The sequence below is a fragment of the Puntigrus tetrazona genome, chromosome 16, assembly GCF_018831695.1.
Source record: "Puntigrus tetrazona isolate hp1 chromosome 16, ASM1883169v1, whole genome shotgun sequence".
In the NCBI taxonomy this organism is placed as follows: Eukaryota; Metazoa; Chordata; class Actinopteri; order Cypriniformes; family Cyprinidae; genus Puntigrus; species Puntigrus tetrazona.
The window spans coordinates 8945006-8963889 of NC_056714.1; the positions used below are offsets into that span (position 1 = coordinate 8945006).

At 37.0% G+C, this 18884-nt stretch overlaps 2 protein-coding genes across 6 annotated transcripts in view; both read right to left on the minus strand.

Moving 5' to 3' along the window:
• Positions 1-1165: 1165 nt before the first annotated feature.
• Positions 1166-12445, minus strand: grhl2a (grainyhead-like transcription factor 2a). 2 transcript variants are annotated; one of them, XM_043261997.1, is made up of 16 exons: positions 12188-12445; positions 11231-11417; positions 11066-11124; positions 10451-10796; positions 10240-10295; positions 9331-9487; positions 9140-9251; positions 6599-6693; positions 4155-4313; positions 3789-3876; positions 3421-3557; positions 3210-3247; positions 2371-2450; positions 2204-2289; positions 1958-2022; positions 1166-1874 (listed from the first exon to the last, which is right to left on the minus strand). In XM_043261997.1, exons 1-16 carry the CDS (start codon positions 12202-12204, stop codon positions 1760-1762), a joined length of 1797 nt encoding a protein of 598 aa, XP_043117932.1. In that variant the 5' UTR covers positions 12205-12445; the 3' UTR covers positions 1166-1759. The 2 variants fall into 2 exon arrangements, with proteins under 2 accessions (XP_043117932.1, XP_043117931.1); XM_043261996.1 differs by having other exon boundaries at positions 10240-10298; positions 12188-12444.
• Positions 12446-16048: 3603 nt separating this feature from the next.
• ncalda (neurocalcin delta a) overlaps positions 16049-18884 on the minus strand; it is a 35933-nt gene continuing 33097 nt past the window's right edge. For all 4 annotated transcript variants that reach the window (XM_043260904.1, XM_043260907.1, XM_043260905.1 and 1 more), the window contains one exon: positions 16049-18250. In XM_043260904.1, coding sequence (XP_043116839.1) covers positions 18153-18250 — 98 coding nt within the window. In that variant the 3' untranslated portion in view covers positions 16049-18152. The remainder of the gene's footprint in view (positions 18251-18884) is intronic.

The window sequence follows — 18884 nt, forward strand, 5'->3', positions numbered from 1 at the left end:
GAAATGTAATATGGTTAACAAAACTGTGTTTGTTCAGGGTTAGCTGCCAATTTTTGTAAATATTCAGGGTGGGATTATGAAATTAGTTTTCTATACAGACATAAACATTAGTCTTTGCTGCTAAAAAGCTATTGAGCAATTTCTTGTCTAAGAAAAGCAAGCAACAACTGTAGCTTATTCATGAACTTAAATTAAATTAATTGATCTTCCTGGCTTCCTGGTCAAGTGCATACGTCAAAAAAAAAAAAAAAAAAGAGATCTAGATTAGCCAGGACCCAAAAAGAGGAAGCTGACAGCGTTTGTTGTGTTTGGGAATTGCATACTACTGCAAGCTCTGGGTCAAGGCCTACGACCCGTTTCTCACAAAACACCAGAAACCTGCTTGTTAGATGCAGCTTAAAGGTTTTAATATTCGTATTGTTTCTGATCTGGGAACACCAAGACAGCACTGCAGCAGAAATCAGAGCGAATCAGCAGTTAAGAGACTCAAAGCCAGCAAACGCCCCCAGGGTTAAAGACTGAGCCTTCTTACGCACAGACTGTGATGGAGACACCTGTGCCTGCGTAATTATACACACACACACACACACACACACACACACACCTAAAGCCTGGGAAAGAAATAGAGTCAGAGGGTGTGTTTGCATAGTCAAATGAGAAATCTTTTAATGTGGTTCTCTGAAAATCAGAGACGGGGGGGGATCGTCAACATAAAACCACTATCTAGCAAAACCAGGGATATATACATATTACATGCAAATTTCATACAAATAATAAAACGGGTAACAGAACGTTCTAAAATAAGTGTATAAATAAAGCTTATCGTTAAATACTACAATACAAGTTAAGCTGGCATTCATAATGTAAAAGATTAATGTTGATTCATGTTTTAAGAAGGCTTATCAAGGTTTCAGCATCCTTCAGAAATAATCTAATAAGTTCATTTACTGCTCTTATTAGGATCTTGAAAACGGAAATATTACCGCTTAAATATTTCGGGCAAACATTTTCCGGACTATTTGCAAACGGAACGATATTTGTAATAAGGCAAAAAAAATTTTTTTACTTTCCGTAAATGTAATAAATCATGTCTTAAAAAATAAAATAAAAGTTTTATAAGTGACTTAAAATTTGACTTGCAAAGACGATTCAAGATCCAAAAACGTTCCTTGGACTTTGTTTATTCAACTGATAAAATAAAACCATAAAAAAATATTTACACGGTATGTTAATTTTTTGTAAAGACATCAAAACAGAACACAATGAGGAAAACGTGTAAACTATACATTCATGTAACACACAAGATACATAACAAATACAGTGTAGCATTAGCGCCGTCCGTCAGTGTATGCTATACGCTGAGCATATTAAAATACAATGTCTTCATAGTATAAGAGTATCTATATAGATCTCCTATGTTCGAATATTATAGCAAAGGACTGAATGCATGCGAAAATCTGCTAGGCTTCGCGGCGTTGGCCTCAAGGGGGAGATATAGCACATCAAAGGGAAAAAAAAAAGCCGTAAAACTTGACTGGCATATTATAGTGCTTTGGAAGAGCATTTTATGTGTTGTTCAGACCATCCGTCATGAAGTATATTTGAACGAGTTAAACTGTACAAGCGGGTCCACTGAAGCGCTTCCTCTTCTAACACGCAGCTCGTAAGAACCAAAACAGATGCACAGCATGAATCGCGTGCCGCCTCAGGATAACAAATGTCCTCCCATTAGATGCGCGCCTTATTGTGGCGGTGGCGTTTAAATTTCAGTAAGGGTCACCCGAAAACAGTCCACTTGATTGTCGATGGAAAGGATGAAGGTGTCCTCGTTGCAGTAGTGCGCAATGATGTTGTCGTCCATGTTGACCAGGATACTAGCGGTTAAATAAATTCGATTTGCATTCAAAATAATTTCGTACTGATCATTTTATACGTTTTTTTAGCACGGTTTACTCACCCTTTCTTGCTTCTCTTATAGATTTTAGTCATTTTCTCCACAGGAACAGAATATTTGCCTGATATCTTGAAGAAATAAAAATAAAAGTGAGGGCCTCAATCCGAACAAGCCTCTGCGAATGGCAGTTTATTTGCGACTATTGTTGTATTCCATGGAAAGTAATCTGATCTGCCACTTAATGCGGTGTTAAACCTATTCTCTTCTGTCCGTTTAGACTCCCATGCACTGTACAGACTTTCTACTTACTGCCTCAAGCAGACTTTTCAGTGTTGGGGACCTTAGCATCAGGGCGTCAAAGACCTCATCGGTTTCTCTTCTTACGTACAGCAGGACTGCAGAAAAATATCATTAAGAACACAGAAGACAGGGAGAAGACAGTTGCTCAGACGTCACACATGTGCGGTAAATCATACCTCTTCTTTCATCCCTGCTGTGTTTGGCGGGTGGAGAAACGTCTTCTTCTGATGACCGGAACGGTCTTTTCATGGCCACACTGCCATAAAAGTTATGTCTTGTTACGTACGTGTACTGTGCATATTTATTACGCATTTATAAATACAGTTTGCATTTTGAAAGCGTGTAAAAATGTTTAATAAATGCATATACTTAGATTTTATATTATACATGAATATATAGAATTTATAAACATACAATTTTTCTTAAATACATACACATGCATGTGTATTTATATATAGCCTACATAAATCTACACACACACGTTATGTAAATAAATATGTTTATTTTGGATGTGATTAATCAGGGTTAATCGTTTGACAGCACCAGTGTTTTTATGAATTAATACAAACAGACATTTATCATAAAGAATATACAATCAAATAAAAAAAAAAAACTAAAAATAGACTAGAATATTTTAATGTTATGGTGTAAACAGATAATAAATAAAATAATAAAGCCGCATTATTTAGTCTAAATAAAAAAAAAAAATATATATATATATATATATATATATATATATATATATATATATATATATATATATATATATATATATATATATATATTTTTTTTTTTTTTTTTTTTTTATTAATTAATTTATTATGTATAATAAATAAAAACTATATGTGAGTAAAAGAAAATAGGGAAAACTGACAGCAATTAAATACTGGCCAATTACTATCCACTGATACTGAGAATATAACCACTATTATAAAGCCATATCTAGCAATTCATTGCCACACCGATAGTAATTCTATTATGATTAAACCAGGACATTCTTAGCAAATGCACTTACCCATCACTCTCCATTTCTTCAACACCAAAACTGAACACCTGTGAACAAAGAGAAAAAGGGTTATAGAGACTTAATATTAGCACACACTTTCATGATATGTTCAAAAGCGAACGAAATCACAACCATTTAACTAATGTAAGTCACTACAATCTAGCAATTACTAAGAGACTACACCTTAATAACTGGCTCTTATTAAAGCGTTCGTCCTCACCTGACCCGCTCTCTGGAGGTTGTTCAAATGGACGTCGGGTATGAACAGGACAGGCTGGGACTCCAGGTCTGTTATGGTTTTAAAGAGCGTAATATCTGGCCTCTTTTGAGCTAAAGTGGAGAAGCTTCCTCTCTTACCTAACAGAGCGAAAGAAAACCAGTGGCTCGAGTCAAAAATCGCAGAGAGACGCACATAGTCATGGTCATAGCGGTCACATTTTAGCTCAATACCTGAAATGCCAAACTGTTTTTATTCAATTTCGCGCTCATCGCAAAATGCCTTTGTGCATTTTTATCCCCGATCAGAGTAAAATCCCAGCCACGTGATAGATAATGAGGCTATATATGGTTGATTGACAGAACTCTTACCGTCGTGACCCTGGTGGCCAACGGCTTGACCTTTGACCTTTTTCCGAAGCTGCTTTTTCTCCTCGTCACGAATTTTTCGTTCTGCTCCCTGTATATAAGACGTGTTTATTTGATCATGTCGTCGTTACCAAAATAAAAAGGAAAGGAAACGTCAAGCAAACAGCATTATTAAGTAAGTTCAGTATATAAAGCAGTTAATTCCAATGATGAACCGTAACGCTAAAATAATTACACTACACGAAGGTCACGTAATTACAGCCGATACAGGAAATGGGAATGGCAAACACAAAACGTCCTCTGTAACAACTTGTAAAATGAGTCAGGCCTTGGATTTAAATGGAGGTTTGACCCATAACAATCACCGACCTTGTCACAGAAGACCTTGATCTGGGAGTAGGCTCTGTGAATGGGTCTGTTGCTCCTGTTGTTGTAACTGTACGTGTCAATCTGGATCATAAGAGGAAGACCTTTGACTCCCTTCTGTGAGGAGAAGTCGGTGCTCAGACAGTTCACCGTAATGAAAACCTGGAAGAAAGAACCCACAAGGCGCACACAATTCAGCCTGACAAAACATGCATTTCTGAGCTCGGAAAAGGTCAAGTATGGCCAGGCAATCATGTCTTATTATCTTGCGACAAAAGAGCCAGAGGCGGTTTTTCCACTTAAGCTGCTCAGCTATTAAAAAGGGAACGTTCTCGCAGAATTTAAAAGTAGAAAAAAAAATAAAAAAATCAGCCATTCACACAGAACACATTTTTGCATTAAAAAATAGAAAACTGTACTGTGAGGGGGCTTTACACAGAAAACATTTTTGGGTTTAAAACAAAACAAAACAAAAATAAAACAAGCACAGAGCCATTCTAGAAAACACTGCAGGTAAGGGGCCGTTAAACGTGACACACACAAAAAAAATGTGTTTATACAGAACAAAAACAAAAAAATGTGCAGTAAGGAATGCGTTTGAAAATGGGAAAAACCGTGCAGCGACGGGCTGTTCACACAAGATCATGTTTGCGCATTTAAAAACTAGAAAACGGGACATTAAGGGTCTGTTCATACAGAATGTTTTTAGTTTTTAATATCTAGGAAGCAGCGCACTAATGGACCCGCAAGTTAAAATAAGTTTAACTGAAAATAGTTTTGCTTTTTCCAGTTCCGCTGCCCTCCGTTCCCTGCGTTTTTTAAAACTAGTTCTAGTCGGATACGTTCATCGTGCACGTTTACCAATCATTTTTTTTGTGGTGAACGATTCATCCGTGCAGGTCAATCCTCAGAAAAAAAAATTGCTTTTAATCTTGAATCCAAATCTGAAAATGCTTCCCTCTAAAACGATGAGCCTTCGCTGATGAAATGACATCATTAACCACGCCCCTCCATCTTTGAATGAAACGCCTACTTTACTGCATCCAATCAATCTGCGGTACGACAAACAAGCCACTCCCTCTATTTTCCTCATTCAGCATCCCGTGTCTTTCTAAAGTACTTCACAACACGGAAGCAGAATCAAACTTCCGGTTCACGCAGACTTTAAAATGATACGCGCGTGCAGAAGATGCTTACAAAAGCCGATACTAGCGTCATTGCTTCAGCCCGGGGTGCATTATTTGGGAGCGAGCCGACCAATGGCACGGCAGACATGGGGAGCATTCGAGAAACATGTTATTTTTGCAATTGTGTTTGATAGTGAAATGACAGACCTCGGCGTGAACCTCTACAGACGGTTCATTAATAAACTAATCCTGAATAAAAAGAAATAACTGGACGGCCTCCCAGACTTCAGCCAAATGTTGAATAAAGCACAGCAGTTTTCACGGCAAATCTTTTTAGCACTAGCCTATCTTTAATCTCAAAAATACCCATCCGGCTTCTGTTTAGACTTGTGACCTTTAATAGTGAATAACGCGTCTACTGTGTCTAACGTTCACAATCTTAAAATCTTTAAAAGCGACTCTAAACAAAAACCACACAAGCACTCCATCATCGGGCGCCTGTCTGCGGTTTATTCAAATAGTAAGCAAAACTAAATTGATTCGAAATATTCCCAACTGTAACCCGTCTTATGCCAATATATCAAGAGACACTGGAAAAACGACTGTTGAAAGATGAAAAGGCAGCGAATCTCTCAGCCCGAGGTGAAAATAGTTTCCCACTGACGGTCTCCCGTGCTTTCATGTCTGTGCCTGTAGCTGTTGTTTCATAGAGGAGCTTGTTGTTCGATGTTATGAGAACCGCTCGCGTTCTCAGGGCCACGTGATCGATTCTGACAGGAATCAGTTAGCAACTGCGTACACGGACAGATCTTTCACAACAGATCTCTCTGGCTTGTGCGTGTGGGTGCATGCGAGCAAACGACGGCTGAACGAACGCGAGGTTAAGCCGAAATCTCCTACACGGTCGGACCGTTCATCAGTTGGCTCTTAAACCTGGAGGCGTGTGAATGTTTATATTCTCTGAAAATACAGTTCAAATATAAATGCATATAAATTGAAATAAAATGGAAACAATTTCCAGAGGTATTTGCCATTAAGCTCTCCTCTGGCTATTGCAATTACACAACAGGCTACTTCAAAAAGACAAATATTGACCGGGAGTGCTGGGTGGACCTCCTCCCTTAAGAGTGCACTTAAAGTAAGCTTGTTAACTACGGGAACTAAGAATGAAAAAATCCTCCTGGTTGTGAATAGGATGCTGCGGGGAAGAGGAGCCGTAATGTCTCCTCAGGCTCAACGACTCTTATCGAACCTCTTCAGCTGGACCTGCGAACTTTAAGATCCCAGCAAAAACTCAGAGAACCTGAGCTGAAGGCTCACCTTTGCCTCCTCGTTGACGTCCCAGGTGAAGGACACAGCATTGTAAGCGATTTCTTCAATGTTGCCAATGGTGCTGAAGCTCTCTTTGTAGTCAGCTGAAGGGTGAAACATGACATTAGTTACCATTTGTGATTTTATAAAGTAGATTATTTACTGTATTGTCTTTAAGACCTTTAACAGCAGCATGGTTTAAATGTCAGAGGCAAACCCCCCCCCAAAAAAAACAGACATTTGAGATATTTAGAAAAAAAAAAAAAAAAAAATTATATATGTATATATATATATATATATATATATATATATATATATATATATATATATATATATATATATATATATTATATATTTTTTTTTTTTTTTTTTTTTAAACCAAATTAAACTGAATTACAATTAGGTATTGGGTAGGATTAGGGATGTAGAATAAGGTCATGTAGCCAATATGTTAATAATAGGCAAAATTAGTTAGTGGAGAATTGGTCCCTTTAATAAAGAGGTCCCAATAAACTATAGAATATAAATGATAGTAAATTAAAATAAAATTGAAAAAATAAGAAATATTTAACAAAAAAATCGACTATTTAAGATCTTATTTGGATTAATAAAATAAACAGTATAAAATACAATAAAATGAAGTTGAAAACTATTTAAACTACAAAAATAAAAGAGTGGAATTGAAAAAATATGGCATTCATTAATTTATATAAATAAAATATCTAATTTATATATAGATATATTGAATAACTAATATATTTTACTTTGAAATGTAAAATCTGGGATTCTAATTACATAATAAATAAATAAATAAATAAAATACATGAAAATAAAATGTGCCTAAATCAATTTAGATAACATAATCCTGAACTCTCATCATGAATGATATTTATTTAGAATATTTTAAAGCAAAAAATATCCGAAACGTAATTTAACTTTATTTAAGTCTACATTATTTTTTGGCCTCTAATCAAATTTGTGACCTTTCGAAATCTTTGTGTTTACTGAAGCACAAGATGCTGTAGTTTTTGATTCTGGGATCATGCAGGATAACACGATCATCAGGTTTCGCCAGCTCAGGTGCTGCTCTTGTTCACGCAAAAAGCTGGACATACCAAATTCTCAAACTCAAGTCAGTTTTCAAGTTCAACTTGTCGCTCGAATTGTTACGCTGATGCTATTAGCCACAAATTGCTACATTTTACGCCACATGACGTTAAGATAAATGCGAGGAAGCGATAGCTCGCTTGTTTTGCCCTGAATAAATATGCATGTAATATTCAAGCAAATACAGTTTATAGTCGTTTTAAAAAATTTGAAGAAAACGGGACGCATTTTGACCTCGGAGGGAGGCGTTCTGTTACACGCTTCACGTCAATGACACGGTGTGCCTGCCTGCTGTGTAAATACAACACCGCTTGAATGTATGGCAGATGTTACTCAAGCCTCCCGTTTACAAAAGAGCAGGACCCTTTCCCAAGCCCCCGCTTGTCTGAGGATTCAGCCTCCCCCCCCCCAAACGGTTAACGCTCCTATTCAAATCCTGATCTTCTGCCTCAGGCTCTATGAAAAATCCCTGGATACTGTTATTCAAATCAGGACAACATCAGGATCAGCAGATCGGGTTTCGGTCCTCCAAAATCATGCCCAAACCACGTCAGGTTGCCAGCTGCCACGGAGAAGACCATCGCAGTGCCCCTCAGGTGTCAAAACCCCCCTTTAACCTGACCCCTCATTGTCCTCGCGCTTCCCAACTGGGAGTTATGATGGAAGACTTTGCCCTAAGCATTGTGCTAAAGTTGCAGCCTTTTTTTAGGATACACCTCAAATAAAACAAAAAAAGATGAACAAAAAGGAAGGGACTCCAGTTATCCGGTATCCCAGGGATACAGACGCAGAGCATAAAAGAGCATAAGGCATATAATAAGACAAAAACAGGTGGAAGTGTTAAGGTTTTTGTGGGTAAAATAGTATTTAATTCTGTCCTACTCTGCATGTTTGCCTTGTTAACCAGCACAAATATCTCAACATCCACACATTTACTTGAGAAGCTAAATTATTTATGGTGTAAAGCCTTGTTTCCTGAAAGAGTGACTCAAGAAAACAAGCAAAATACCATCCAGTGAGGTATGAGAAATAAACTTTAAAAGAGAAAACGGCAGACGCTTCCTTGTTTTAAGAGCAAAAAAATCACTTAATTTAAAAACTTTGTACTGGAAAATTAAGGCAGACATTTTTATTTGAAGTGAGCACGGGAATGATTTCACAATGGACTCAAGAAAACTGCTTTAATTTGGAAGTCGCATCTGTCAAATCGATTAACTGTGATTAACAGCATCCAAAATAAACATTTGCTTTTACATAATATATTTTGTATATAATTTTTTTTTTTACACACACACACACACAATTATTTTGGATGCAATTAATCATGATCAATCGATGAGACAGCACTTTGAAAGTGTTATAATGTGAAAAAAAAGCAATAACTTTGCTAATGTTCACCTTTCAGGCATATGTAAAAGATACATAGATAAAGCAGACGCCCACCTATGTCAAGGACTCTCTGTTTGGCCGTGTGCTGACGGGAGTGCCAATAGTTCCAGTGCTTTAGCTGCTCATCTCGACATTTCTCCTGTCCGAACACCACCATCACTACACTCTGAAAGAGGTTCTGGTCCTTAATAGCAGTTACAGATTACAGATTCAAGAGAGGTTGACATGGTAACGGCAAAACTCACCCGCACTTTACTGATGGGATGTCGAAGGCCCTTGTTGGCCCCGGTCTCACTGAGAGTGATGCCGTAGAACTGGCCCTTGTTCAGGTAGATCATGGGCCCCTCGCCGGCCTTCTCACGGGCCGAACGACTCGCTTCTATACTGTACTGAAACATGTCTCTGGGAGTGGACAGAAACACTGTTGCGTGAATGGAAATCACACTGGAAAGAACACTTTGTTGGTCCAAACTTCAAATCAAGTCAATCAAATCAATTCAAATCAAAATATGACTTTCTATTACAACAAACGACACTGGTATCATACAAAAGACACCGGAACTAAAAGCATGTGTATCACGTATTTTGGGAGACATAACATTTTTATAATAACTCAATTTTATAATAAAATATTTTAATATTCTCTAAAATATTACGTAGAGGGGTGAGAACCAGCAGGGTCTAAAATACATTTTTGGTGAAATGGAGATATATATCAAAAGACAGCTCTTAATGAGCTCTTTTTCTTCTACCAAAGGTTCTGTCATCCATGAGTGTACAAATTTGTATTATAAAAAAAATTAAATCAGCACACAAAGTCAGATTAAAGTATGATCAATTTTTTTTTCTGTAAAGTTAGTTAAAATGTCACTTACGCCTTTCTGGTTCTCACCCCTCAATGTATTTTTATAACATGTTGCCCCAAAAACACATTAATTAAAAATAAATATAAATATAAATATAAATATAAATTCTAAATACAGATCATCTAGACTGAGCTTGATTTCCAAATCACCATGATTCAAAATTACTTCTGCAGGAAAGAGAGATATTTTAGGGGTAGAATTACTAGAATTTCTGTTTTTGAAAAACATTTAATGAACGTTTGAATGGTAGTGTAAATGAATATTAATGATCTGGCGTGGTGTACTTACATCCCTGAATGCTCCTGGGAGAAATCTTCTGCCCCTAGTGTGGTGGGCACCCTGTACTTCTGTCAAAAACAGTGTATGATTGAAGTATGAACCTACTAAAGAAACAAAACTAAACTGCTTTACGTTTGTATATTCTTCATGAATGTTCATTTTGAGTTGACGATGAGTGACCGCCATAAAGTGACACATTTTTAACTGAGAGAAAGCTCACCATAGTCTCCTCTGGGTAGGAGTCCTCAAAGGTGCTGTCTGGCGTACTGCACTGTTCGTCCTTCATGTATCCGTCGTGGCTGATGCCCGCTGGATCTGGTAAAGGCTGATGGTAGGTCATGCGCTGATACTGGACCCCCTGCGGCTGGTGATGGTTGGAGAAGGCCTGAGCGTAAACCTCAGCTTTCACAGTGGCCACGACACCATCCTCAACTGCCACTGGACCGAACAGGTCTGGTTTATTTTCTGCACTGTGCACGTCAGTATTCAACGACAGGTTGACAGGAAGTGACTTCAGGACCTGGATTCGATTTTCTGCCGACTCGAGGCCATCTTGACCGATCCGGCTGAAGAAAGTGGTTATCAAATGAGTTATTATATCCAACTGGAACATTTATTCATTCATCCATCCCTCCATCCATCCATTCTTTTCGTGGGAAATGAAGTTAATAATCAAACAGGAAATGTATGGCCTAAATGAAGAACTATTTAAGATTCATACAAATGTTGAAAGTAATTCTTCAGTTCGAACTTTAATAAAAAAACTAAATAGTGTAATTATGAATGCAGTTTCACAAGTGGTCTCAGACCTTCCTCATTTCCATGTTGTACTGACCTCTTTTCATGATCTTCTGGAAGTTTGGGTACTGGTAAGAGCCTCTTCTCTTTAGGAACCTAAAGGAAAGGAAAATGGAAAAATGTCCTGACAATGCATTTTCATATACGTACACTACAGGTAACATCAGTTACCTTCTTAAGCGTGTTACAGATAGTTTCTGACCTTATAGTAATCATAAAGGAGTCCAAGGGCAGCCACGCTGTCTTCATCTCCATTGATGCTCATCATGGCCTTGGTGGCAGCAGTCAGGGGATTCTCCAGGTAAGATTTCCATGCCTCATCTTCACTTGTGAAGGCACGGCGTGATGGAATATTCATCTCATTAGGGACCACCACCACCAGACGCTTACTAAAAATATCAATGAAAGTTAACTTATATAAATGCGTCAAAAAAAATTACATTTTTGGAAAACAGGCACAATCCCAAAAATACCACCTCTCTCTCTCTATACCTTAGGGTTCGTGAAGTTTACAAAGGGTTGGAGCATACAACTGAAATTCCCAGCACTATCCTTTTACGTTTTCCACACAATTGCTTTTTTCGGTTGGACAATGAACTATATCCTGCTGGATATTGATACTACAGTGAGGAAGGGTTGCATGGGAGGGGCTGTACAAGGATGTTAGCTAATATAAGCCACCTGCCCAGGCCCACCGTTATAGATGTATCGCAGCAAACAAACACACGCCAGAAGGGTAAAAGAGAAAGAAAAAAGCAGTCGGAAATACTTGTTTTTTTTTATTTTGCAATTTACTGAATAGTATGTAGTATGTATACTACTAATCATCTAAAGAATATATATATATATATATATATATATATATATATATATATATATATATATATATATATATATATATATATATATATATAATATAATTATAGTCAAATTCTGAGGAGTTCCACAAGGTTCTATTCTAGGACCTCATTTCTTTCCTTTTTATGCTACTATTGCTACTGTAATAAAGACCCATGGGATCAAAGCACGTCAAACCAAACGACCTTCCGCGATAACATCACATATAAAGATAAACATCAATAAGTTTATTGCTGAGTAACTGACTCGAGTTTGCTCTTTCTTATAAAGTGCTCAACTAGTGTTTATATTGGCGACTTACTTCTCCTCCTGAGCCATGTGCACTGCTGGGCTCCCACAGCGAAACTGGACTTTCAGGTCGGTGAAGATGAGGCAGGTGAGTCGCAGAGAACGGCTGAAAGGAAACTCGGACTACAGGTCAAACAACTTCTCGCATCCGACACTCATTACAGCATCCTCCGTCTGTTCCGCACAAAGGAGAGCAGCCAAACATTCAGGATCAAGCGGAAAATTGTGTTAATTCTCGGAAGTCTCAAGGTGACTGTTATTGTGAACGAGCAAAGGTGCGCTCTCATTACCTGAAGGAGGGGAAGAGCCGGCCAATCCCCGCGCAGCTGCTTTGATTCGGCGACGGCGATTGGCTGTAAAGCGAAAAGAAGGCGTGGCGTCCACCTGCACGCTTTTGCTGTTAAAACATGCTTCTGAAATATAGACACATATTCTGTTCGTGGGAGTTTTTCATTGATTGCGCAAAAAAGATATTACTCGAGAGGCGTGTTTTACGGCAATTGTTTAAATACTGATTAATCTCCGAATAACCTAGATATAAATCACAAAATTGAAAGTCTTTTTTTAAATAAAAGGCGTTTGGTTTATAAAGAAAATGATTGGAGAAGCTCTGTGATTGAGGAGCAAGCTGTTTAGGTCTGTACATTGACATTGCAGCTGGCAGAGCAGCTAATAATCGTGAAATATGACTTTTGTTTCCATTTTTTTTTTGTTTGGAAAGGGAATGTTTGCTAACTTTTAGCCGTCTGTCTGAACCTATCCAAATACAGGTATTGTTGACTAGCAGACAGCTATTTGTTTGTTAGGGCTGCAAATAAAAGTCTGTTAGACTAACAGGTGTGGCTCTATTTTAAAAGCTTCAAATGTGCTCTTTCTTTGCTTGCATCTGGGATTTGTCCAGTCTGGGATGAGCTCCTGTACCAGTTGTGCTTTTAATGAGCAAACCATATACCATATCCAAAAAAAAAAATAAAAAAAAAAAAATATATATATATATATATATATATATATATATATATATATATATATATATATATATATATATATATATATATATATACATCTTTATAGAAAGTAAACATAATTTGTGAAAGATCGGTAATGAAGATGACATGCTTCAACAAGATTATTTATTGGTCAGTTCAGGTGAAATTCATTTGCAGTTATCAGTCATGGGAACAGAAAATGACACATGAGTGCAGAAAAATAATATTTCATTATTTGCTCAAACATAAAGACCAACAGAGACAGAGGCGGAGACAGTTGGGTGTCTACACATTTTTAGTCCGTATTTGTAATATTAAATTGCTTGTCTTGTTCTGTCATGATTAAAAAAAAAACAAACAAACACAAAAACATTCAGTTCTACTTGATTCGCATCCTTATCAGACTTCATGGGACATTTCACAAGAGGTGTGGCATGCCTGAGTACTCAAAAGAAAAATAACCTGTTTTGACCTGGAGAAGGGCTTCAGCTTCTACTTGTCTGACAGGTAACGATTCTGCATTGTTAGCAAAATGTGACAGTAGTTCATAGATAACACACACACACACACACACACTGAATTGACACATTTTACCAGTTGTACCAATCCAATAAAGCCTCAGAACTCTGTAAAAAGTTGTCCTCTGATAACCTCTTATGTTGGGTGTCTAGCAATTAAAAAAATTCTAATGAAGAAAATATTTCCAATGCAGTTATGGTCGCAAATGCCCTTAAATGTATAACGTTAAATGTAATACGATGGGAAAATATCAGTGAGCAATTCAGGACTAATCCTGCTGACTCATATGATTCACATGATGTCATCTCTTGCCTGAGCATGAGAACAAGGCCCGCCCCGATCTACTGCTACAGAAACTAGAAAACCTCTCAACAACACGGTATCAGGCTCTGTACACTAAATAACTATATAATAAATACATAAAAGATGTATTTTTGCTTTTTACTTTTTATTAGTGCTGTCAAACAACTAATCGTGATTAATCACATCCAAAAGTTATTGTTTATTTGTGCACTGTGTGTGTGTGTACACTGTATGTATATATATATATATATATATATATATATATATATATATATATATATATACACACACACACACACACACACAGTTGTGCTCATAATTTACATACCCCTTGGAGAATATGCAAAATGTTAATCATTTTAACAAAATAAGAGGAGTCAGGAAAATTGCATTGTTTAATACTGTCCCGAGTAAGCTATTTCTCATCACAAATATTTCAGACAAAATAATAACTGAATTAATAAAATCCCCCGTTCATAAGTTTACACACCCTTGAATTTTAATACCGTGTGTCATTTTCTGGTTGACCCACAACTGTCTTTTCTGTCGTATGATAGTCGTTCACGAGTGTCTTGTTGGTCCTGAGCAGTTCAACTGCATGCACCCTTTGCAACATTGACCGTATGATTTTCAGATCAATCTTTTCACTACATAATATAATATATAACTGTAATATAAGGTGAAAACATCTACTGCTGCTCAAGAAGGCAATGCATTAAAAGCTGGGGGCGTATTTAATAATCTAATTATACAATCCATATGAAGGCGAGGGAGTCTTTCGTAGCCTATCTGAAAGCTTTTGAAGCCGAAGACTTTTAAATGAACACATTCAGGTCGAAAATGAATATTATCTAATCTATAGGAAACTAAAGGGAGGTAGGCCTACCTAGATGCAAAAAAGAACACCCTATTAATAAATAAAATAACATTAATCTAATTTTCATTATTTTTGAAAGACCTGCTGTGAGGAATAAGACAGAACTGGCCTTAGACGTATTTAGGCTTTAGCGATTTGCATAATTACTTACCGAGTAACTAAATTACTTTTTAGACCAGTAAAGTAATGCAAATGTAATTAATTACTTCTTGAAAGTAACCTACCCAACACTGGTGACGTTTCCGGGGGATACCCGGAAACGGAAATGCTCAGAAGTGTCGCGAGGATTAGAGAAAGGCAGTGCGCATTTAGTTAAAACGTTAATATTAATTTAAATGCATTTACTCAGATAACGAAAAATTGAGAGCTCATTTTTAAATGTATGCTCATTGTAATTAGCTAAAATGACCCACATTATCGTCCCATTATGTATATAAACACATGCATGTATATATTTATGTGTTAAATACATGTATATATATATAATACAAAATATAGGAATATAAATATATGCATGGAAACTGTTTAATACAGAAATGTACACATTTGATGCGATTAATCGTTTGACACTACTTTTTATTCGTTTATTGTATACATACCTTTGTGTATTTGTTTCTTAAAAAAATAAATAAAAATTTGACTACTTTCAGCTTTTAATTGATTGTTTAAATGTGTTACTTGCCAATTAATTATAATTGTTCTTCTACCAATTATTTCAATTCAATTTCAAAGTAAACCCTAGTTTTTTTTCGTGTACAAGTGTAAATATAAAGCACTTCAATGGTCTGCTCACACAAAGGTTATACTTTTAAGGAACGCTTCTCACGTGGTGGGTAGCAGTGGAAATCTCGGATTTGTTTTACCGCCGATCTAATCTTACAGCACTACAATGGCAGTGATATAGAGTTGCCCGGAGTACCACCGAGAGTGATAGACGTGTGTAAGATTTCCTCACTGAAGCCCCTGGGCTGGGCAGGACCTTCAAAACCGGGCTTTCATTCATTCCGGTTTCGTGCCTGAACTCAAGCATGTAAACAAACAATTCGACGCAGACGCAGAAGTAACCTGCCATCTTGTGGCCGAAGTCGGTACTGCTGCATTTCAACGCGTTCCGAGGGAGTTTTTCCCACAGTAGCCGCCTCCTTGTGGGAAAAATATCCTAAAAGTTAACGAACGCGACGCAACAACATACTTTGTTCTCTCAAGATTTAATTTCTGCTCAATATGATAACCAAAACAAATCTCTATGTCTCAAATCTACAGTCACAAAATACAGATTACCATACAAAATCTACAAAATGCAACAATTACAAACAATTTGTTTGACAAATAACAATTGTACAGTATAAATTTATACAATACTGCTTTCATATTTTTGGCACCTGACCACATGATATAACCGTGATACAGAAATGTTACGTCAGATGTAAAAAAAAAACCAAAACAAAAAAAAACCTACATAAAATATGCATAAGACATGAAATTACAGAGCAGTTTGATCTGCCACTTTTCTATATATTTTTTTTTTTTACAAAAACAGCAGTTGTTCAACAAGTCAAATAAAAACAATAAAAACATTCATTGACAGTATAGCAGAACCGAATGCACTGTGGTGAGGCATTTGACGTCGACGAGGACATCTGAAAACATTGAACATCGGTAGAAGCGGCGGGCACAGGTTGACGCGGGAACTATTAGGAGTCTGAATAAATGCTCTCTACCTATTGTTCAATTCGTTCCGCAAGTGAAATGGAATGCAACGTGAATGCAAGGGGCATTTGAAAAGCCATTGGTCCTATTTCCTCTTACGCTCCTGATGTTATTTTGAAACGAGCGTCTGACTCGGTAATGACAGATTAATATATATTAAGCGAAAGGCCGTCAACGTAACTACACGATCCATTAAAGGGGTGAACGGGAAGAACATTGAGCTCGGCTCTTCAACAGATGGATGATCGAAGCGAATGCGCTGCAATTGAAGCTCGATTAAAAAATGGGAACAAAGCCATATAAAAATCACTCACCCACAGAAACACTTGAGTGTGTATAAGGCAGTTCAGTAACTCGACGATGCTCATGTGTACGATCCAGAGTTTCTAGCAGATAAATGTGATTTTAAAATCATATTAGCTTTGAATCAATAAAGCTTTAGTTCTTCTTCAATAACGAAAATGTTCTGCGAACGATGCATCACAACATCTAGAACCAGGATGAGCAAACAGGGCTGGAACTGATATTAACACACACACACACACACACACACACACACACACACACACACCACATGCATACACACTACACAAATACTCTCCTGTCCACAAATGCAGATAAACGTGGTTACATGCGTTTGCTAAAAATGTCAATAAAACCGATCGCTGCATCCTAAGATGGAACTCTGAGTACAGATTTGCATGCGTGTCCGATATTTCAGATTTATATACAAGCCTACGGTTACTAGAGTATAAACATTAGAAAACTGGTAAAAGAGAACGCAGTTCATTTCGTGTCTTTTAAACCTAGACTGTCCCGACTATAACCAAACTAATAATTCACACAAAATTGGATGTGCGCTTCCAGCACTAAGTGATAAGGCTCTTTAGACGAAGCACGGCGTGGGGATTCATACGATTGGAAAATCTGAATGCCTGATTTCTTGGTCCCGCTGGATAATAATAATAATAATAATAATAATAATAATAATAATACTGCGATCTGACAATAATAATGCTGGCCAAACTATGAACTGAGAGAAACTACACAGTCTAAATAAAGTACAAAATAACCCAATATTTAAATCGCTAAGGCTGAGGTGTTAACACGCTATTGACTCGGGCATCAGATATTTTTTTCAATTAAAAAAAAAAAAAGTAGAGAATTTTACCGAGTGCACTTTATATTCCTGTTTTAGTCGAGCTTAAACAGCCTCATCTAAAACCCAGAGAAAATAAGAACAAAACTGACTACGTACGTACTTTGACACGAACCCTCTTTTCTAATCAGGAAGTGATTCGAGCTCAGATAAATGCTCTAGTTACCCTAATTCACTCCATCACAGGCCTCTTGCAGGCCCGGCGCGGCTCCCTACAGAGATAACACGGCCAATAACTGTGTGTGTGTGTGTGTGTGTGTGTTTCTATATCTGGCCAAGCTCAATCTGATGAGACCCAGATGCCCTACTCTGGAAAAAAAAACCTGACCCTCCATCATTTCCCTGCGAGTGGAAGGAGCGACTATATCAAAAACTAACTTAAAACCCATAAATAAATAAAAGGTTGAAGCACGAGACGCTGATCTCAGAACTGTCCCGCGCTGCTGGGGTCGCACTGTAGCAGACGCACAATGGACGGGTCGCTCTTCGCCCCTTTGATGAACTCCTCCAGAGACAGTTTTCCTAGAATAAAACAAGAGAGGACACAGGCGCTCAGAAAATCGGATTATTTACAAAAGAAAAATGATGGCTAGTTTTCCGATATCCGGCTCATCGTGTTAGAATCTGAATCAACTTGTTTAAATGTTACGGAAACAGTGGAAAAGGTTTTAATGCTTCTATTAAATCAAAAAAGCCTCCGGGTCTTCAGGTTAAAAAAGGGCGTAGAAGTTAAGCAAAATTGTACATGTTCTTTTACATTCAGATTTGCTTTGTTTTTAATCAAATGTTTACTTCAATTTAAAACAAGACTGAATAATAACAACAAGAACGTTAAATACAATCTAATAATATCTATTTGCATGTTTATGATTTGTGATGCCTATATTCACGTATAGGATTTCTATTCTAAAGGTCCTGCAACAGAAATAGTAGAATTTTAATTTGGTATATGACGTTTAGTACAGTACAATCACTTAAAAACACTAATGATTTAATAATAATAACAAGAATATTAAATATAATCTTTAATCTAATAACATACCTTTTCACGCAGCGTATTTTTGATTTGTGATGCCTAAATTCACATGTAGGATTTCAAACTATTCAAGTGTGCCGTTTAATTACAGCAGAAATAGAATTGTGTAGATTTGGTTTA